Source organism: Rattus rattus, chromosome 15, assembly GCF_011064425.1.
Source record: "Rattus rattus isolate New Zealand chromosome 15, Rrattus_CSIRO_v1, whole genome shotgun sequence".
Taxonomy (NCBI): Eukaryota; Metazoa; Chordata; class Mammalia; order Rodentia; family Muridae; genus Rattus; species Rattus rattus.
This window is the reverse complement of record NC_046168.1, coordinates 9,917,407-9,939,214: the sequence shown is the minus strand read 5'-3', so window position 1 is coordinate 9,939,214 and position 21,808 is coordinate 9,917,407. Positions and strand designations below refer to the sequence as shown.

At 46.4% G+C, this 21,808-nt stretch overlaps 2 protein-coding genes and 1 pseudogene across 13 annotated transcripts in view; 1 reads left to right on the top strand and 2 right to left on the bottom strand.

The window, feature by feature from the left end:
* The window catches only part of Pkd2l2 (polycystin 2 like 2, transient receptor potential cation channel), a 35,134-nt gene extending 13,526 nt beyond the window's left edge, over positions 1-21,608 (top strand). The window contains exons 6-15 of one of the 2 annotated variants that reach the window (XM_032885999.1): positions 5,123-5,351; positions 7,134-7,304; positions 7,700-7,881; positions 9,818-9,938; positions 10,538-10,639; positions 13,049-13,113; positions 14,573-14,624; positions 17,248-17,360; positions 17,954-18,054; positions 21,062-21,608. In XM_032885999.1, coding sequence (XP_032741890.1) covers positions 5,123-5,351; positions 7,134-7,304; positions 7,700-7,881; positions 9,818-9,938; positions 10,538-10,639; positions 13,049-13,113; positions 14,573-14,624; positions 17,248-17,360; positions 17,954-18,038 — 1,120 coding nt within the window. In that variant the 3' untranslated portion in view covers positions 18,039-18,054; positions 21,062-21,608. The remainder of the gene's footprint in view (positions 1-5,122; positions 5,352-7,133; positions 7,305-7,699; positions 7,882-9,817; positions 9,939-10,537; positions 10,640-13,048; positions 13,114-14,572; positions 14,625-17,247; positions 17,361-17,953; positions 18,055-21,061) is intronic. The other variant, XM_032886000.1, reaches the window with a different exon arrangement.
* LOC116884877 lies at positions 2,064-3,050 on the bottom strand (annotated as a pseudogene).
* The window catches only part of Fam13b (family with sequence similarity 13 member B), a 79,104-nt gene continuing 76,752 nt past the window's right edge, over positions 19,457-21,808 (bottom strand). For all 11 annotated transcript variants that reach the window (XM_032885995.1, XM_032885990.1, XM_032885989.1 and 8 more), the window contains one exon: positions 19,457-21,582. In XM_032885995.1, the coding sequence (XP_032741886.1) occupies positions 21,459-21,582 (124 nt within the window). In that variant the 3' untranslated portion in view covers positions 19,457-21,458. The remainder of the gene's footprint in view (positions 21,583-21,808) is intronic.

Genomic DNA, 21,808 nt, shown 5'->3' with positions numbered 1-21,808 from the left:
CCAGCCTTCCAGAGGCAGACAGGTCTGTCTCTGTGAGTTTGAGGCCAGCCTGGTGTACACGGTGAGTTCAAGGACAGCCAATATTGTGAAGAAAGACCAGGTCTCAAAAAAAAAAAAAAAAAAAAAAAAGACGACTAGTGTTGAGCATTGCCTTTTGTCTGTTTGCTTCTTGGTTTCACTGTCTGTCTTCCCCTCTGTCTGCTGCTGAACAGGTGCTCCGTTCTCTCACCCAGGGGTGCGCATGCGTTGTGCACAGGAGAGGAAACAGTTCTGATGCTGGGTTGGTTCTGTCTGGCAACATTTTATTTCAGTGCTGATATATTTTCTCATATCTTCTGGTAGGAGCACAGCTGCGCGTGCAGGTGGATTTCCCTGTAATATTGTGGTAGATATGCTGGCTCCCTAAATTACTGCCCGTTCTGAATTACCACCCAAAACTGGGGAGAACCTGGAGCAGCAGTGAACAACCTCAAAATCTTCACGTATTTCGTTTTTTGAAAGAAAGTGTTGTGTCCAACACCGAACGCCTAAACAAATATTTGTCTTACCAGGTCATGTGGTCTTGACTTTTAAAGGCCAGGGAGGTCTCTGAGAAACCAGCCAAGGGGAACAACCAATTTCCTCCTCTGACATTAAGAGCTGTGGTTTCTAAGAGAAGCCCTCTCTGGCTGCAGTAGCCGTAGCACGTGGCTTCTGGGTAGAGGTGTCACTATTCCACAGGCTTTTCAGTATGTTCTCTGAGCCGCGTGACTTGTCGGGGAGTAGAAAAGGCGGCACCAGTAAATAAGAAGCTAATCTATGAATATCTCACTTATTCCCAAATGTCTTATGATATACTTTACATTCAGCATTCGAAGGAAGAAACTTCTACAGTGACTTAAAGTGCAGCCCTAAATTAACGTCTCCTTTCTGATCGCACCTGTCCCGGTGTGTAAGACTCTCCCCCAGACACGGACAGCTAACGAATAAAATAAGTCACTATGGGAACCATAAAGGTCAGGGATGAACTTGTGCCTGGTCGTTAGGTCATTTTGCTGTGCTGTGTATTTATGTATGTATTTATTATGTATTATGTCCCGTGTATTATGTATTTGTGTATTTAATTATTTACTTATTTTAAGGCATGTTCCACACCATGGCATGTGTGTCCAGGACAGAGGACACTCTGTGGTGTGTCAGTCAGGGACTGAACCTGACAGGCTTGGAGGCAAGCCTGAGCCATCCTGCCAACTGATCGCCACCTTCTTCTTTTTCCTTTGTATACACATTGGTTTTCTTGTAACAAAGCAACTCATGCACTTCGACATTTAACTGAGCATCCTTTTCCTTCCAGTGAAAAACAAAGAAGAAAAAAAATTAAAAACAAAGTTCCAACAGAGAATACCAACTCCAAATAAAACCCTACAGCTTCTGCTGATTCTCCCACTGAGTGGCAGGGCTCAAGTCATCCATCGTCAGGAGAGAGTTTTATTTTGACAGTGTCACCTTAAACGGCAAAGATGTCTGCTAAACGTCACAGTGAAACATGCCAAAGGAGAAGCCATGTTGTCCGATGCCCCACCCCCCACCTCAGTCCCACCCTTCACGGGCTGTGCCCCCCTCCTTTTTTTTCCTTTTTATTAAACAAGAGAAGGTAGACAGATACGTGTCGGTAAATGCGAACTGTCTGTACTCACAGACACACGGTGTAATCTCTGAGCCCAATACACAGAGAAAAGAAAAAGAATTCTATGCACCACTACACAGGGGCCTAGCACCCTCCAGCCTCCAGCAGAGCCAAGGGAACTGGAGGGCTTTTCTTCTTGCCCACAGAGCACGGTGGTGGTGTTGAATCCAGTTTTTGTGACAAGAAAGGATAAAAATGAATTTAGAAACGTGGAGTGTCTTTTCCTGTTGTATTTTGCTCAAGATATTTCCCCCCAAATTAGTTGAGAACCATGATGTTGAGACCTCAGAATCAGGGTGACTGAGCACAGAGGGACAGGGAGGAAAGGACTGCAACTCGCTCCCAGGGGCTGGAGAAAAGAATAAAAAAGAAGGTTGGATCCATCAATCTACAATAGTCATCCTCGCCTACATCCTCCTTCCTCCCCTTCATCATCATCATCTTCTTCACCTTCATCCTCATCTCCTTCATCAATAGCTTCCAACCCTTCCTCCTCCTCTCCATTACCATCATCTGCCTCTCCATCATCCGCATTGGGAACCACGTAGTACTGCACGGGATTCAGCCAAATATCTTCCTCGATGACCTCTCCTGACTCAGCACCTGCGTCAGAATGGCCGTAAACCAGGGAAAGAAGCTCTGCCGCCTCATCCTGCTGGCCTTACTCTGCATTTGACTTGAGCATTTTGTCAAATCCTTTCCAAATTCCTATTTGATTTCTGTGGACTCTGAAGACAGGGCACCACTCTCCTTCAGATGAAATTCTTTGGAGGGAACTTTATTTTCAAAGTAAGGATTTTCATCAAAATAAAAATCTATTCTGTAACTCGATTAAATGTCTTCAAATTCTGTCACTTCAACTCAGGTCAAATAAAACACAGCCTCCTCCTCTTCCTCCCCAAGCAGTGCAGACACCTGTGGATGGTTGACAAATGTCGCCCAAAGATTTGGCAGTTTGGCAATCAAGTCTGACCTCTTCTGAAAAACATGGTTGGCGGAGTTTGTTATATCTTTGTTCTACTTGAAAATGTCCTCACTGGCTTGTTCACGAAGTCTCTTTCATTGCATCAATATGTGCTGTTGCTTCTCGCTGTTTTTTTTCTGAGCTCTCCTTGGCCCAGTCATGACTGGAGTTGAGCTTCTTTTTACTGGCTTTGTCTGTGGGCACAAACGTGGCGCCCTCTGCGGTCCAGGTGGGGAGTGGGGAGGGGGAGCAAAGGGATGCCACCTGCTCCCCACCCCTCACCTCTCTGCACTCACTCGCTTGCCCTCCCCCTGGCTGCCTGACCTTGCCCCTCCCAGGGGGTGGGGGTGACGTTGAGGGAGGTGTGCTGGAGCAGGTTGTGGTGGGGAGGCTGGGCTCCTTGACTTGGTCGCCTCTCATTGCCCTGAGCCACCCCATCCTCCTCCTTAAAAGCATGATTCACACATACTCCAGGTTGGTATATATTCCAGCATACATACTGTCTTGGGGATTCTAGTGCTGTGACTAAAAGCTGTGACTAAAAGCAGAGCTTCCTGCTGACTTGCACTCTGCGGCTTGCTCGGTCCACTTTCCTAGAGAACCCGGGACCACCAGCCCAGGCACGACTCCCTCACAATGGGCTGGGCCCTCCCCCAACATCACTAAATGCCCTACAGCCTGGTCTCATGGAGGCATTGTCTCAGTTGAGCTCCCCCTCTCTGCTGAGTCAGGTTAACCTGAACTCCAGCCAGCACGTGTACAACTGAAGAGTTAACTCAGACTGATGAGTCATCAAATTAGGACTTCGCTTAATTTAAAGGAAATTCGGTTTAGTATAAAGAAATCCAAAAGGAATGTCAGGACTGGTGAATGCTCTGTGCATGTGATACTGTGGTGTTGACCAAGCCTCAAGTACGGCTAACGAAAGGGCTTCCTTTACCTTCCAAAGAGAAATGGGGGACCGGCTCTGTTGGAAGTCATTTGTCTTCAAGATGTACCTTGAACAAGCCTCCGGAGGTGTTCTACAGTGTGGAGGCCGCAAGATCACTCACTGAGCCGACGCCCTTGCTACCAAGGCTGACAACCGAGTTCTGTCCCCCGAGACCCACACGGTGGAGGGGGGAGTCTGGCAAGTTGTAATCTGACTTCGTTTGCACCAAATTGTGCACATGCATGTGCACACACACACTTGAACACAGAGAGAGAGGGGGGGGGGAGAGAGAGAGAGAGAGAGAGAGAGAGAGAGAGAGAGAGAGAAACCTGCTGTAGAGCAGTATTTATAAATTTGGAAACGGTTGGGTTTTGCCATCTATACTGGTCCTTAATACACTAGAAGGGCTCTTACTGCGCCTCTCTTCTGGGGTGAAAAGCTGTAGATGCCAATGGAGTGGAAGGTCCTGCGGGTTTTGAGGGTCTTGGCTTGGTCTCAGGACCCTGGTGTCAATTTGGCAAACAGATCTGGGTCTCCACAGACTGGACAGCCATCACCAGCAAAGGGTCTCTTCCACACAGTGACGCACTTGGTGCTTGGTGGCACTCAGATGCTTGATGACATCACTGGTTCATTAGGAGACCTATGACTGAAAGACCAGAAGCCCACAACAGCACTCCTTGGTTCCCGGGTATTTGCTATTTACATTTGAAAGCCTGTGTTCACGGGGCAGGGAGAGTCGCTCTTCCTAAGCATATGAAACAAAACAAGTCAGATAAATGGGACTCCAGCAAATGGCAGCCCCTTCACAGACCACAAGCCGTCCGCTGGTTCTGCCACCCAGCGCCATGACAATAACACCCAGAGGGTGGGAAACACTAAGCGCGACTCCTCAGGTCTGGCAGGGGCTCAGCTCAGCTATTCGAACATCCTGTTGACATCACCCCTCCCTTCCAGCAGGAGGCATGGCCTGAGCTGAGGAACTGACGCTAAAGGCAAGTTCTGCTTGAACAGAGCCAGACCTTAGTGTCTGTCAAGTTCTTCTGAAGCAACAGGCCAGGGAGATGGCGCTCACCCACTGAGGGGTCCCTGCGTCTGCAGCACACGTGGGTGCCATCCCAAATGGAAGGATTTTAATTGAACTCTGGAGCCCAAGGAGACACTTAAAAAAAAAAAAAAAAAGCTCTCACTCTATAGCCAGACCGACTTCAGCATCTGGGTTTCTGAGACTTGTTCCTTTTTAAAGGGAAATTTAAAATTGTATGTGTATGGGAGTTTGCCTGCATGTGTGTGCACCATGTGATATGTGGTGCCTGCAGAGGTCAGAGGAGGACGTCAGGTCTCCGGCAGTCAGGGTTTTCAGGGTAAATGTGGGGAGCTGGACTCTGGTCCTCTGGAAGAGCAGCAAGTGCTCTTACCTGCTGAGCCACCTCCCCAGCCCCTAGTGGAAACAACATTTATACAAAATAAGTGATTAGCATTGCGCGTGCCGTCACTGGTTTAGAAATTTCCCAGCAGCTTGGCTATTAAAGCACAAACACACACAACCTTCGTGTTCTAGGCTGCTGGCGGAGTTCCCTGCGACAGGCGGGATCCTCACCTCCTGGCAATTCTACTCCGTGAAGCTCATCAGATACGTCTCCTACTACGACCACTTCATTGCCTCCTGTGAAATCATATTTTGTATTTTCCTTTTGGTCTTCATAACACAAGAACTGAGAAAACTGAATGAGTTTAAGTCTGCCTATTTCAGAAGTGTCTGGAACTGGATAGAACTGCTGCTTTTGGTGGTGAGTGCACAGCCAGTGGCACCATTTACGGGGACCCCATCTGAACCTATGGGGATTCATTTCTATTCTATTCTATCCATCCATTCTATTCATCCAAGACTTACTTCAAAAGCTACAAGTACCAAATATAAGATGAGCTGTTATAGGGCAGTCTAATCTATGCCCCTAAAAGAGAGAAATCTGTTTTCTCTGATGCAGTTCTGAGAGGGCCAGCAAAAACCTTGGGAAGCCATAAGTAATGATTCCCTCTCCTCCCTTCCCCTCCCCTCTTCTCTCCTCCTTCTCCCCTCCCCCTCCTCTCCTCTCCTCTCCTTTCCTGACCAAATGTACTACGTAGACTAGGGCTGGCCTTTAATCCACCGAGGTCTGCCCTGCCTCTGCCTTCTGGGTGTTGGGATTTAAAGTGTGTGGCAGTGTTAGGATTTCATGCCCAGGAGAGCTCTTGATAGCCACACTCCCCAGATGTCTTTGCATGAGGGCTCAGCACAGAGCGCTTATAGCCCCAGCTACTTGGAAGCCAGAGGCAGGAGGCTCTAAAAGGTCAAGGCCAGCTAGGGCTCCATAGTGAGACCTGACTCTGAAATTCAAAATAAGGGGGTAAGGGGAAGAGGCTTAAGGAGATGGCTCAGTGGATAGAGCAAATGAGGTCTTGGGTCAGAGTCCCCAGCAAAAGAAGCTGGTGACCCCAGCATGGGTGGGGCAGATGCTGGAGGCTCGCCGGGCTGAGCCCTGCTGTCAGCTTTAGCTCCCAGCTCAGGGGAAGACCTGACTTCCCTGGAATAAGGAAGAGAGTGGCAGAGCTGAACACCTCACAAATATCCTGCTCGGGTCTCTGCTTGCACTCACAGGTGTGCGTATCTGCACACATCTGCGTATATCACACGCCTGAAAGAAAAGGGAAGCAGAGTGGCCCATCTACTGCTCTGGTGCCCTAATAATGTTCAACAAAGAGCAGAACAGCAAATGTTAATCTGTGTACGCGTTACGGCCAAAGAAAAGTCAAAGGAAAAGTTGAAGCAGCTCTAAATCTCCAAGGCCAACGACAACCTGGCCCTGAAGCCGGCTGTCAAAGGGCTCACTGCCGCATTCTAAGGAGGTCAGCTTGTGTAGGCTGCAAGTTTTTTGTTGTAGTATTACACAGTAGGAAAGTACCCTTACAGGTGTGGTGGCACCAGAAACCTTAGACAATGGAGTCACAGGCTGGCACGTGAGGGTGGCCAGTAAACAGTGTCTCTTCATGATTTACAATGGCTCAAGTGTCACTCTATAACATCCTATAACATCTCTGTTGTGACTGGACAGGAAATCAGGGAGGCCAAGGCAAGGCACTGCCTGGGCTACAGAGTCCTGGGGAATGTGTCAGGGGAGAGGTGGACTCTCCTAGCTCTGCTCTGTAGCTGGACACGGTGCGGAAGGAAACCCACCCCGGGGCTGCTGCGCAGGCCTCCCGTTATCTTCGTTGTGTTGCAGTTGGGACCGGAGACAACAGAGAGATGTGGAATTCTGAACACAGTTCCCAGTAAAGGCAAAATCGTTGCAGCAGACGTCACAAGAAAGACGTTTGTCTGCTCTCGGACTTAGGGCTCGACCAAGTCTCTGAGGAGTCAGAGGCCTGTGTGGATGGCAGGCAGCTCCCTTGCACCTGGCACAAAAACAGACTTGATAAACCACTTTTAACATGGTTCTTTTAAATGACCCACCTCTCCCCTCCCTTTTTATTAAGCATTTAATGGGCTTTCTTTGTGTGGCCCCCAATTTAACCCTTCTCCTCCTCCCTTCCAGCTCTGTTTCCTTGCCGTGTCTTTCTACGCGTACTGTAACGTACAGTGTTTCCTCTTACTTGGACAGCTGCTGAGGAGCACGGAAAGCTATCCGGACTTTTACTTCCTGGCATACTGGCATATTTACTATAACAACATAATTGCTATCACGATCTTCTTTGCATGGATAAAGGTATTTATGTTTCATTCTAGTATGTAAGTCGGTAGCACACGTGTGGAAAGCATTTCCCCCACTAGGAAGTGATTGTTTTAGAAGCAATTTGGCACACCCGGTAAGGTTCTTGCCCAAATCTAGTGACCCGAGTTCGATCCTTGGGAAAGAGAGAACCAGTTCCCATAAGTTGTCCTCTGACTTCTACATGTGGTGTGATTTACTGTCCCCCAAACCCCTATCACCTATGCAAATCCCCCAAAAATTAATGACCTTTAACTGGGTGTTTACAGATCTCCAGACACCCGTGGTCATCACTGCCTTCCCTTTATGTGGCAAATCCTTCTGAAGTTAATTTACCCGATTCTAAGCAGCCCCAGTGGAATGAACTGACGTTTGTGCTGTCTCTCTTCCAGATATTCAAATTCATAAGCTTCAATGAGACGATGTCTCAGCTGTCATCCACGCTCTCCCGCTGCATGAAGGACATCGTGGGCTTCGCCATCATGTTCTTCATCATCTTCTTCGCCTACGCCCAGTTGGCGTTTCTCGTTTTTGGGTCACAGGTTGATGACTTCTCCACCTTTCAAAATTCCATGTAAGCCCTTTAATACAAATGCATTACAGATGTTTTCTAACTGGAAAAAAAATCACAGGAAGTTGCATGATCAGTAGCTCACTTAGGGTTGGGTCTATATTTCACATAAGGCTAAATATCATACAGAATGAAGCCTGCCGCTGGAGAACTAAACTAGGCAGTGGTATCTACTCATCCGTAGGTTAAGCCAGAAAAATAATTTTTCACTGAAAGTAAGAATATTACCCAAAATAACATAAGTGGGTCCCAGGGTTTTGGTAGCATTTATTTACTCTTGGAGTGGAGGAAATCAGTGTTTTCTACAGAGGTAGCAGCTCTAGAATCTTTCCCCCCTGTTAACTCAGTTGCTTCTTGCTTGTGTGCTAGATTTACACTCTAAAGTGGCCTTCTGATCCTAGTGTGGTTGTGCCTGCCTAAAACCCAGCACTCAGGAGGCGAAGCAGAAGGATCTCAGCGAGGCCAACCAGGGCCATACATTTTGAGACTCTGTCTCAGAAATACAAAAACATCTAAAAAAAATTTTAATATGTAAAAATAGTTTTATAAAAGGAAGGTGTGAGGCAGACGCCTATATTCACAGGACTCAAGAGACTGAGGAAGGATCACAAGTTCAAGACCAGCCTGACCAGGTCGACCCAGTTTGAAGGAAAAAAGCAAAGGGTTAGGTTTATAAAGCAGTTAGTAACTGCAAACAAACCTGTAGAAGTGACTCGTGACGTGCCTTACAAAGATGGTCAAGCTTGTCCTCAAATGTGAAGCCTTTCACAGATTTACTCATTGGAGGGCTGCGGGTACAGCTCAGTTGATAGAGTGCTTGCTGCTCAGAGAGAAGGTGGTCCCTGTAGTTCTGTTTATGGCTTCTTTTGTTTAACATGGTGTCCTTCACATCCATCCTGCAGATGACAGGATTTCACCTCCCATTGTGACTTAGTAATACCCCACTGTATGTGTGGGGACAGGGAAAGGAACGGGACAGTTACCACTACCTAAACTACTTGATCTGCTGTTGAAGTACCTCTAATCGTGCCTTAGGGGACTTTTTTCCTTGTATGTGTGTACGATACATGTGTGCTGTATGCTTGTATTCGTGTGGCCTCGTGTGTATGTGTATGCTTGTAAATGCACAGGTGGGCCAGAGGTTATCGGGTGTCTCTTTGATGGCTTTCCACTTTGTCTTCAATTGTGTATGTGGGGGGTGGGGGGTGGGGACTATGCATGTGAAGGTCAGAGGACGACAGGTGTGGGGAGTGAAGTGTTTCCTCGGGCTGGGTGGCAAGCTGCTAAGTCACCTCCTCCACCCCTCAGCTTTATTTATTTATTTATTTACTTACTTACTTACTTATTTATTTATTTTTGAGGCAGGGTTTGTCACTGAACCTGGAGCTAATTTATTGGCAGCCAGCAAGCTCCTGGAATCCACACACTTCTGCCCCGCCTCCAGCCCTCCACACTCAGCTTTGGACAGGCACTGGGACCCAAACTCTGGTTCTCATGCCTGTGTGTCCGGCCCTTCCCCAGATGAGCCATCTATATAGCCTCACCTTGGAGAGAACTTGCTAGTGATCTTACAGACACTTTTACTTTCTGAGAGGGTGCCATGTCGCCTACAAAACCCTTACCTTTGCAATATAATGGAGGCTGCCACTGAGCTCCTGGTCTCCTGCCTCAACCTCCCGTGTGCTGGATCATCCACATGTTTAACCATGCTCTGCCCATTTTCAGGATGCTGCCACAGCATAATTGAAGCCAGAGAGGAAGTGTTGTGTTGTGACTCAGTGGTAGAGCACTTACCTAGCATGTGTGAGGTTTTGGCTTCGTCCCCAACCCTGAAGAAAAAAGTGAAGTGCATATGTCTTATGCAGCCAGAGCCCTTGCAACACCAAGCTGTCCTGTGTGGAGAGATGGGACATTTCTAACGCTTTTCTCCTCACCAAAGATTTGCACAATTTCGAATTGTCCTCGGGGACTTTAACTTTGCTGGCATCCAGCAGGCCAACTGGATATTGGGGCCCATCTACTTCATCACCTTCATCTTCTTCGTATTCTTCGTGCTCCTGGTAAGAACGAGCCCCGCTCTTCTTCATAGCAGACACAAAGCTGTGGCATTGCGCACTTGGTCCCCCTAGTGGTGCTGTTTGGAAAGGTTTAAGTGGTGTGGCCTTGAAGCCTCAGTGCCTCCTCCTTGCTCAGCTTCACTATAGGCGCTTGAGCCACTACCTAGCTGTGTGTGTGTGTGTATGTGTGTGTGTGTGTGTGTGTGTACGTGTGTGTATGTGCGTGCATGCGTGTATGTGTGTGCGTGTGTGTATGTGCGTGCATGCGTGTATGTGTGTGCGTGTGTGTATGTGCGTGCATGCGTGTGTGTGTGTGTCGCTGTGTGTGTGTGTGTGTGTATGTGTGTGCGTGTGTTGTGTGTGTGTGTGTGTGTGTGTGTGTGTGTGTGTATGTGTGTGCGTGTGCTTGTGTGTGTGTGTGTGTGTGTGTGTGTATGTGTGTGTGTGCATGTATGTGTGTGTGTGTATGTGTGTGAGTGTGTTGGGATGCTGGGGAATCAAACACAGGACCTTTAACCTTCTACATAAGCACTCTAACACTGAGCTACATGCCCACCCCTATGTAAATCTTTATTGAGATAATTACTTGACTTTCTCCCCAGAACATGTTCTTGGCAATAATTAATGATACCTATTCTGAAGTGAAGGCCGATTATTCGATAGGCAGAAGACCAGATTTTGAACTTGGTAGCATAATTAAGAAGGTAAGTTAACTTATTTTCCCAAATATAATTCTAAAACTTTATATCACTTAAGCACTCCAGTGAAACATATGCCCTCTGGGTCTTTTCTCTGTGGTTTGAGAAAGGGTTTCAGGTCTACAAGTTGGCCTCAAACTCACTGCGCAGCTGAGAATAATCTTAACAGTCCTCTGCCTGTACAGTCCTCCTGGGTGCAGCATTACAGACAAGCACCACGTCGTTATGGAGTGCTGGGGGTGGAAGCCCGTGCTTCATGCATGACAGGCAGTCTTACTTGAGCTACATCCCCAGCCCCTCTGGCTTTGACAGTTGAGCCAAAATTATTTCAGAGTTCTCACTGTCAGGTAATAAATGAAGTGCTCCATTGCCCCTAAGTGTTTGTCAGACTAGATCCTAGCAATTTTCCACTCAACATTTGTCTGCCTTGTCTGCCTCGCTCTCCTGCCTCGTTCACGGCAGCCCTATCCAGGCTCTCCTGGCTCAAACATTGTCCTCAAGGCTTACAGCCTCTCTCTGCAGACACAGGTCTTGCTCACACCTGGGGAATCTCAAGGACCCTTTGAATTCTCACTGCCACTAAGAGATCGGGCTTTCATTCCCCAGATGATAACATCCCTTTTACCTGTCCTAACCTGACCCTAGGTCATTCCAACTTTATTCTCGCAGATTCCCTGGGCCTGTCAAATTAAGCCCAATTTCTTCTCCTAGCCACCCCAAGCTCCTGCACACTTCACTCACAGTCCCACCCCACCTTCAACTATCAGGAGCTGGAGTTTCTACTTCTCCTGCCTTGGTCTCACCATGCAGCTCTGGACTGCGTAACACACTCTCATTCTGCCTTCTCCTCCCACCACTCTCTCCCCACAAACTATTCTCATAGCTCTCCTTTCTTGTCAACTTTCCGTTCTTGACAGAGTGGAATCTGCCATCTTTTTGGCATCTGACTCATTCTGAGTTACGTACCTGCCTTGCCTTCTTAGTCATGCTGTGATAAAACACAGTGACTAAATTAATCTCAGTGAGGAATGTGTTTATTTCAGTTTACGGCTTGTAGTCTTTTATCAAGGGAAGTTGGGGCAGGAACACGGGGTAGAAATGTGAAGGAGTTCTGCCTTTACTGGCTCACATAGCCTTTCTTATACCAGCCAGGACAATGGGCCCAGGGTGGCACTGCCCCTAAAGGGCTGGGTCCTCTCTCCTAAATCATCAATCAGGAAAATGCCACATAGGCTCCAACATGGTAGGGGCACTTTCTCAGTTGAGGTTCCCTCTTTTTAAACACCTCTAGTTTGTGCCAATTTGAATAAAACCATCCAGCATGCCTCTCTACCAACATGCACATCCTGGCAGTTCCAAGAGTACTTCATACAGGCGTCAGCAGCTATGGACCTGTGGGGCTTAGAGCTTTGTCTTGAAACTAATCTGTAAGAGAATACTGTTAACAAAAGAGTGTTAACATCCTTAAAGCAGTCCATGTTAGCACTTACATTTTTAAGATTTGGAATTGTGTCTGGATGTGTGTGACCCTCCCTGCCCTTGGGGATTAAAGGCCTGTATGGGTCCACAAGAACAAAGGGGGCAGAGAGGATGGACTGGGGGTTCAGAAGCCCTATGGTGGGACCAGCTGCAGGGAGGCAGATTAGCTTTACTTGGGGGTGATTCAAGGCTTAAGAAGTTTTGGGGAATGGGGTGGGGTAGAGACATTCAGGATGTGCAAGAGTCATTGGCCGAGTGCAGCTTATGGTACCAAAACGCCTCGGTAGCGTGGGGAGCATTTCAGGAATCACAGATGCTAGCTGAAAGGGTTCTTGGGTTTATTGGGAGAATGGAAGTTGAATCTGCAGTCTTAAGGACATAACATTCTGCAGGTAGTTGTGTGTGTGTTTGGGGGCGGGGTGTTGAACTCTCCAGACAAGGTCAGAGAAGGGGAAAACCCTACCAGTGAAGGGATTCCTCCATTATGCACCGAGCTCAGGTTGTCTGTTCAATGGTAGGCTTCGACCTTAATTAGCAGGGCGATCGGTGTCTGTGTATGGGTATGTGCTCGTGAGTGCAGGTGCCCAAGGAGGCCAGAGGCACTGGATCCTCCTGAGGCTGGAGTCCTGACATACTGGGAACAGAACTCGGGTTCCTTGAAGAATACCACGTCACTTTTACCTGCTGATCCATCTTTCGAGCTCACATGCTAATATTTCTAAAATGACCTTTGCCCACATTCCAGTGATGCCCCTGACCAAGCCCCCTGCTCTTTCATAAAGGGAGGATGCACGGTGGAAGGATCACGGTACTGTGCCAGATGTCTCTTTAGGCAGGAGTCCTTACAGCAAACACATAGTTCGTCTGTCTTGACTGAATGCGAAGAATACAGGGAACAATATTTGATGAATTCTCAAACTCTTTTTAATTAACCAGAGTTGCTTCAATATTCTCGAGAAACTCAGACTCAGGAAAGCTCAAGATAATGAAGACAAGAAAATGTAAGATACTAAAGTTTTTATCATTTTCAAATTCTATCCAGAACATCTCGGTTTCTTTTCTAGTGCTATGCAGAGAAACCATGACTAAGGTAACTTAGAGGAAAGACTCTGAGGCACTGCATTCCAGAGGGTTAGGGTCCGTGACCCTCACAGCAGGAAGCATGGCAGCAGGCAGCCAGGCATGGTGCTGGATGGAGCAGTAGTGAGAGATTACATTGACCCACAAATGGGAGGCAGAGAGCTAACTAGGAAAGGTGTGGGCTTTTAAAACCTTAAAGCCTACCTACCCCCAAGGGACACAACACCTCCAACAAGGCCACACCTCCTAATCCTTCCCCAAACAGTTCCATTGACCGGAGATCAAGCATTCAAATATAGGAGCCATGCCGACTTTCTCATTCAAACAACACATATTCGACTTAGGATAGGGTTACTGCTGTCTAGCAGAATCCTCTTTGTTATGTGTTGATACATTATGTAATTTATTGGCTTTGTATATCTAAAGCCCACTAGTAACACTGCCAACTGTAGTGCTGACTACTCCCCTCATGACCACATACGTGGCTGACAGGAAGCTCTGCTACCTGCACATTCAGAGTCTTACCACATAGTCCCACCCTGGGAAGAGATCAAAATTCAAATTTTAAAGTATGGTTGCTGTATCAGGTGGTAGTGGTACACACTTTTACAGCTTTTAATCCCTGTACTTGGGAGGCAGAGGCAGGTGGCGGACCTCTGTGAGTTGGAGGCCAGCCTGGTCTACAAAGCGAGTTCCACAACAGTCAGGGCTACACAGAGAAACCCTGTCTCAAAAAAAAAAAAAAAAAAATGGCTTTTGCTTTTGTATCATTATAAAGTCAAGAAATCATAAATCAGACTGATAATCAAATGGGAACACTTACGAGTATTTCTGGGTAAACAAAGGAAGTTAAGGTTGAGTCTAAGCAAACCATCGTTATAGAACATCCAGTGAGCCTTGGAAGCCATTGTGGACCCCTCGTTTACCTCTCACTTAACATGGAGCTGAGTGGGAGTCCAGTGGTCGAGGCCACTGCCCACAGGAAGCCTCGGGCACAACAGAGGCAGTGGGTTCCGAAGAAGCACTGAAGACAGCACAGCACACGTTTTGCTCCCCAGGAAAGGCTCTGACAGGAAGTTAGGAGAGCCAAGTCCCTCGCACAAGTGTAAGGCAACGTTAGTCTATGTGCACGCAGTACACACGTTACTCAGTTATGGAAATAAAAACTTCACAATTATTTATCAACAGGACTTGTGGTTAACATGACGCTCGTGCTTGTTAATGACGAGTCAATTCTTTTATGGCTAGGATCCTATTAATTACATTTTCTTAATGAGCAGCGTTTGTCATCAGAAAGACAGCCCACGCCCTGCTGTAGGTCTGAGAGCTCCTGGTTGCATGCAGTTTTTACTCATATATTTATTTTTGCATTTCTAATAGGAAAACCAGCGTAGACTTGGCACAAGCCAGAAAAGAAGGCTTTGATGAAAGCGTAAGGTTTTACTTATTTTTCTAAACACAAGTGATAGCTTTATTAGAAGTTGATTTATAGAAATAATTTATAGCCACAGTTATCACCTCCAATAGATCTCTCATAATTGGGAGCCTTTCCCATTTACCACAATAAACAGCTAAGAACAATGAGATCAATTTATAGGATTTAATATAAATAGATCAATTCTATTAAAAGGACCGGTGTCAATTTTCACAAATCTGGGAATGATTTATGCATGTGTGTGTGGGTACGCATGTCCTGTATGGTGGGTAAGTACACACACCACAGGTATTATCTCAGGAAGGCCATCTACCTCCTTTAAAGCAGGGTCTCTCATTGGCCTGAAGCTCACCAATTAGACTAGACTGGTTTGCCAGTGAGCTGCAAAGGTCCTTCTGTCTGTCTGGCCCTCAGCCCCAAGCCTGCAACTGTGCACTTCCACAGTCAGCATTTTAGAAAGATCTCCTTGTGTATTTGTCTATGTGAGTGAATGCTCACACATGTGTGTGTAGGTGCACATGCCTCTGCATGGACTTTGAGTCCCGAGAGAATGCTGGGTATCCTTTTCCACAGTTGAAGACTTTCTAAAAATAAGTCCATAATTCAATAAATCACTCCTGAAATATAAGATGTGAGAATTCAGACTGTATGTTGGAGAAACTTCACCTAGCACTGTCAAAGGAAAATATAATCAGGTTAGCATGAAAATGTGCAACATCATAAGTCAACAGGATAACAGCGAGAACATGTTCACAGAAAGATGTTAGACTGCTTATAACCAACAAAACTGTGCTTCAAATACAAGGTCAAATCCACATCAACATAGGTGAGTGCTATAGCTGTCTGCATTTTCTACTAAAGAGAGAGTGTGATCCAACCAAAAGATGGTGGAAAAACACGAGGGGGATAGGGCAGGAAGTTAGTTAGAGAAGGCTCACTCCTGCAACCCAGCATTTGGGAGATGGAGATCGAGGCTGGCTTCAGCTGCAGGATAAGTAGGAGATGGTCTAACAGGTAAGAACACTTGCTTCCCATGCATGAAGGCCCAAGTTCAAATCCCAGCACCCATATGAAAGCAGGGCATATCCATGTGTTGGACAGATGGACAGGCAGATCCTGAGAGCTCACCAACTGGGAAGTGAGGCAGAATGTGATTAAGACACCTGAGGTCCTGCTATGGCCTCTGCATGTGCTCATACATCACTGTGTGCAACTAACACATGCACACAAACTCTCCTAAACGCGAGTTATGCCCCTATGCTAATGTCTCTACAGGATAACCAGCCTGATCATTTAGTCAACAGTCTTACTGCGAAAACTGGGGAGCTAGCGAGTTTCTCTGCCAGCACCGTGGAGCTTCATAGAACACGATGAGGGGCCATCTTGACGGTGACCATAAACACCAGGCAGGGATCCCCTTGGTTGCCTTGATCTCTGAACTAAGTACACTTAGTAACTTCATATGAAGCTGCCCTAGTCCAAAGTGTGTTTGCTTTCTAAGTCTACCGTGTGAGGTGTGTTTGATTGCACATGTTCCTGTGTGGATGGAGGGCAAAGTCAGCACTGGGCATCTTCCTCAACTGAGACAAGGTTTCACCAATTCTGGAGCCATCCATGCCTAGACCAGCTGGGATGACAGGTACACGATGCCACAGCCTGGCCTTTGATCTGGCTGCTGGAGATCTGAACTCAGGTCCTCATGTTTTTCTAGCAAGTGCTCTAATGAGCTAACTCTAGCTCCCTGACACATTCATGCTATGCAGCCCAGGGTAGCCTCAATCACCCTGCTCTAGCCTCTTGTAAACCAACATGGGCATGCTACCATAGCTGGCTTACTCAAACACTTGGATCACACCTGGGGACATTCCCTTCTCCTTTCCTGGGGATGTTTCTGATTTTCACAAATCTGTCTTTTTTTTCACCCTAAATTTGAGAAAAATGAAGCAGGTGGGACAGCTGAGCAGATAAAGGCTCAAGCCTGATGGCCCGAGTCTGAACTCCAGAACCTACGAGGCCTGCAAGTTCTCCTAATATGGCCTCTGCATGTGTGACACACACATGTGCACACACATGCATGAAAAACACTGAGATGTAGTAGAGTGCTTGGACACAGGACAAGTTGGTGGTAGGAATGGTTCAGAGGACTCAGTCAGGAGGGGGCGGTTACACCTGTTTCCTAGCATAAGCGACAACACTGGTACACACGGTCTTAACCGAGGCAGAGTGTTCACAATGGACTCTTCTGGGGCAGTCTGGCATAAAAACTGCTGGGGGGCAAAGAATGCCCACAGATGCAATCTGAAGGGTACTTGCTGGACACAAGCACCCGCACAGCACATAGGAGACTCTGGACTCAGTACACAGCACTGAAAGAGGGACATGAGCATCAGTCCTGAGTAAACCAGGAAGAGGTGCCAAGATGCACAAGAGGCAGGAGTCAGGTTAGTGAACCAGATGCGTGCCCTGGCCTGTCTGTGCCCTGGCCCCAGGCTTCAGGGTGACAGCTGACGCAGAGCATGCGCCGGGCTGTGGGAGCCTGGGGTCTTCAGCACTTGGAGTCTTTGGTACACACAGACCGCAGCCTGACTTGTCTGCTCAGACTTGTCTTCTAAATCGACAGGAGATCCAAGAGGCAAGGCAGATGAAAAGGTGGAAGGAAAACCTTGAAAAAAAGTATTATTCTACCGAAATTCAAGACGACTACCAGCCTGTCACTCAGCAAGAATTTCGAGAGTAAGTGTTTGCGACGTGGGACACAGGCTGCGCAGGGAGGACACACGTTATCACACACAATACATGGGACGCAGGCTGCGCAGGGAGGACACACGTTATCACACACAATACATGGGACACAGGCTGCGCAGGGAGGACACGTTATCACACACGTTACCTTCTTGAGCCAGAGTTGTGTGTGCTACACACAGTTCTTTCTCATTCTCTGCAGCATTAAAGCACACAACTCCACTTACTTAGAACGTAAGACCAGGGGGCTGGAGAGATGGCTCAGTGACGAGCAGCACTGGCTGCCCTTCCTGAGGACCCAGTTTGATTCCCAGCATCCATACAGCACCACGCATTCCAGTTCCAGCACGGGAGATCAACGTCCTCTTCTGACCTCTCCAGCACCAGGCATGCATATGGTACAGACATAGAAGCAGGCAAAACATACATGTAACAGTGGGACGCAGTGCTCCGCCTCTCAATGGAAGGCACAGCAGGCAGACTGTCCTCACAGCTTTCCATTGACTGTCTGTAGGACAGAATGTGCTGTAGGAGCCTGTCACCCCGGACAGTGACGCGCCACTGTCTCCTGTCCCCTCTCCTAGACTCTTCTTATATGCGGTGGAGCTTGAGAAGGAGCTACGCTACCTGAGTTTAAAACTGAACCAAGTGATGAGAAAGCTACACTAGCTCGCTGACGAGTGAGGTGAGGTGGTGTGGGAGTCAGTGCCTAGGAATACTCGGGGGTGGGGCGAGTATTGCTGTGTTGTCCCCTAAACACACCGGCATAGTCACTGTTCTCCCACAGTACTGGGGACTGAGCGCAGCAGCCTGCAAATGCTAGGCGCTGAGCCATGCCTGCGGCTGAGATGCATTTTAAGGGCACTGAAGCAGCTCTCACTTATAATAGGATGGGCTCCATGAGTCAAGTGCAGTTCACCAAGGGCTTCCTGTTATGAGCACATGGGCACACAGGATTTTTATCACAACTATTAAGTTCTGGGGGGGAGTAAAGGGGAAAGTACAAGTTAATGCTGCTCACTCGTGGGGGCAGAGCTCTAATGGCTGGATGAGAGGCAGAGTACAAGAACTGTGTGTTTCAACCACATCGTGCCCCAGGGTCTTGCTTGCGTGGGCCAGATGGAAGTCAAGTCATAAGATTCCAAGAAAGTATTATATGTTGTATCAACATAAAATAATCTCCCCTCTTCAAAATCCAAAACTCCTAGAAAGAGTCAAATACAGAACAAACTCTGCAGCTAAAAGCAGAAATCTAGAACAGCATTCCAAGTCCCCTAAGAGTGGAGCAGACAGTAGCACATTGGCTCCGCTTCGACAGAGGGTGCTTTGAGAGCTCTCTTGTTGGAAAGTTGTGTATGACTGGTATTTTAGAGACTGAAGGGAAATGTTACTTTTCTAAGTTCTCTAAGACCTTCACCAATAGCCAGACTCTGTCCTGTGGGCTGAGCACCACCACACTCAATTCGCACATCAATAATGTGGGTAATGTTCAGGGTGTGTATTTAAAGCATGAATAAGGCAAATATTTTAAAATAAAAACTTTTGTTTTTAAAAATACATACACACACACACACACACACACACACACACACACACACACATATAATGTTGCCCAGACTCGAAGTCCTGGGCTCAAAGGATCCTTCTGCCGTGACCAGAGTAGCTGGGACGAGAGGTGTGCGTATCACACCATGCTGGTAAATAAAAGAATTTAAAAATTACTACCCACCACCTTCTCAAAGCAAGGAGCATCCAAGGTTGTCTGTTTCTGAATGCAATGATTCACTGCAACAGAAATGACTAACTGGCACCGAAGGTGGAGAGGAGCAAGTGTTCAAGGTCTTTGGACCTACACAGCAATTTCAAGATGAAGATAATGAAACTGTGTCTGGAAAATAAAAGTGAAGGTAGTTTGAGTATTCTCTCTGCAGTTTCTCTAAATAGCTCTAAGAAGCAGGACTGACTTCTCCCCATAACTGTGCTGGCCAAACTGTTGAGCAAGCTGGTTGTGTCCCCTGACATCAGCACTGGGTAATTTAAATAAGCCTAGAACAATGCCTCCTGGAAAAACAAACATACATTTGCAATGACTTAGAACAGTGAAGTTCTTTTATTACAAAAGTCTGTACAATGAAGTGCCAAACAAACACAGCAATGCAATTATAAGTGGACACATATATATCTATATAGTATTGTATATAGATATAGTTTATCTGTACCAAAGTAAAACTCTCGCAAGCTGCCTAACTATCCCGGGACACTGCTAACCATGAGTCAGTGTGCGAGTCACTTCGCTTCTCTACTCAGCCAAAACTAACACTGAACGACCAAATCATGAAGCAGCTGTAACTCAGTGAAACCAGTCAGGCTGCAGACTTATAAAAATATTGTACTCAAATAGATTTAGCGTTATAGAGAAGGAATATATTATTTAAAACATTTAAATAGTGCACATGAACATTTTTGCATGTGGTATACAAAATAAAACATTCATAAAAATATACAGTGCACATAAAAAATTACATTAGCAATCCAGTCTGAAAAAAAACTAAAAAGTACACCACATGATGGGTTCAAATCAAATGATACATTTTTTTTTTTGGCATTCTTAATTACTTTTCTAAAAATACATTATGAGTGACCTAGCATTATCAAAAGGAAAGCACACAAACAAGGCTGGATGATCCAGTACTTAAAAAAAAAAAAATCCCTCCAACTACACATTCACTACTGCTGGGTTTCCCCTCTCCCCCCAAAAAGGCATTGCACACAAGTGAGATGTGAAGTACTTAGACACACTATTTATTATCAAACTTACTTCCTGCTCTTACTGGGTAACAATAGTGCCAGCATTCAAGGTTCATGCTTTCCTCATCTTATTAAAGATGTTATGAAATTCCATTTGTATGAAACAAACTATTAAGAAAATCATGCATGAGTCATTACATGCAAAGCATGGGCAAAGTGAGACATTTATCAATTCAAAAAAGCACTGGGGTGGGGGTGGGGAATGAGGGACGACCCACTTAGATTAAGCCTGACCCACATCTGTCGTATTAACACAAGTTACTGTCCCATAAAAATGATTAGCAGGTTACCTGAAAAGCCGTGCAAAGCCAAGGGAAAAAGATGCTAAGAGTCTACAAGGAGCACACCACTACACATCTGTGAGCGGCCACTTTAACCAGCAGGCGCCTGGCGAGAGCTGCTCACGTGGAGATGAAGCCCCCTGAATAAGCACGGAAAGCTGCAGTGGTTTAGCCCTTAGAGAACACACTGGGGTGCGCTCCTTCTTTTGAGGCCCAGCTGACACGCACCCATCTGAGCACCGCCCCAGGCCCTCCACACTGGCTTGGCTATTTTCTCACATTATCTGGAGTGGGTTGGGGACAGCACAGGGTTTGATCCAGACAAGTCAGCATTGCCAGCTGGTGACAGTAACTGAAGTCCTGTAGGCAGCGTGTGAGTGATGTGTGTGATGTTGCACGGCTGCTTTGTGGTCTAGCCGCTGTTGTCTTGGTTCAGGAGTGTGACCACTGAATTGCAAATTCTGGCTGAGTACTATCTGTGCAGGTGTCACTTTGGGAAATATACACAAGGTGTTCCAATGTAGGATCTGAAAATTCAGTTTGGTTTTCTAGAAAAAAAAGTTACATATGTCACACTTATAAGCTATTCTTTTAAATTTTCAGTCGTTTTGTAAGAAAAAGGCAACTGAAGAATTTCATTCAGTGTGAAGATTTTCCTCTCAATTTTCTTCAGTAATAAAAAACAAAAAGTAAACAAAAAAGCCTTGTATTTCCAAAGTTCTTGAAGTAAAAAGAATAAAATTCTTGTCCTTTGCTAATAGATGTACCTGCATGTTTGCTAAGTGAGGAGGGATCTGCGGTAGGTAACGTGGCTAAGTGAGGAGAGGTCTGTGGTAGGTAACGGGGCACAGCCTTTCCTTGCCCTACTGAAACCACAAACAAGGACAAAATGGAATTCTCTGAGTGCCTGACAAAGTGAACGCAAGGATGAGCCAAGCACACATGGTGAACCATCAGGGAACACAATCACTTTATGATGTCAACTTTCAAGCAACATATTTTATATGGATTTTGAAGAGTCTTGTTTGCTGATAAGAACTTCAAGAAGTCTAAGCTTGGCTTTAATTCTTTTGTATTCCTTATATTCCTCAAGGACTGGAACACGATCCTCCTTTTGGGCATTCCTGGGGAAGATAAAACTCTGTAAAATACTCAAAAGTTCATTCTGATATGAAGCATAATATTACAAATTTAAGCTGAAATAAAAGCTGCTCTGTGGGCAACAGGCATTGGACTAATTCACACAGAAAGAACAGTAGCTATGTCTACTAACTGCTTAATTAATGTTACATACTTACCAATAAACGGGATGGTCTGTAAGTGCTAGAAGGCTACCGGGACTCATACATT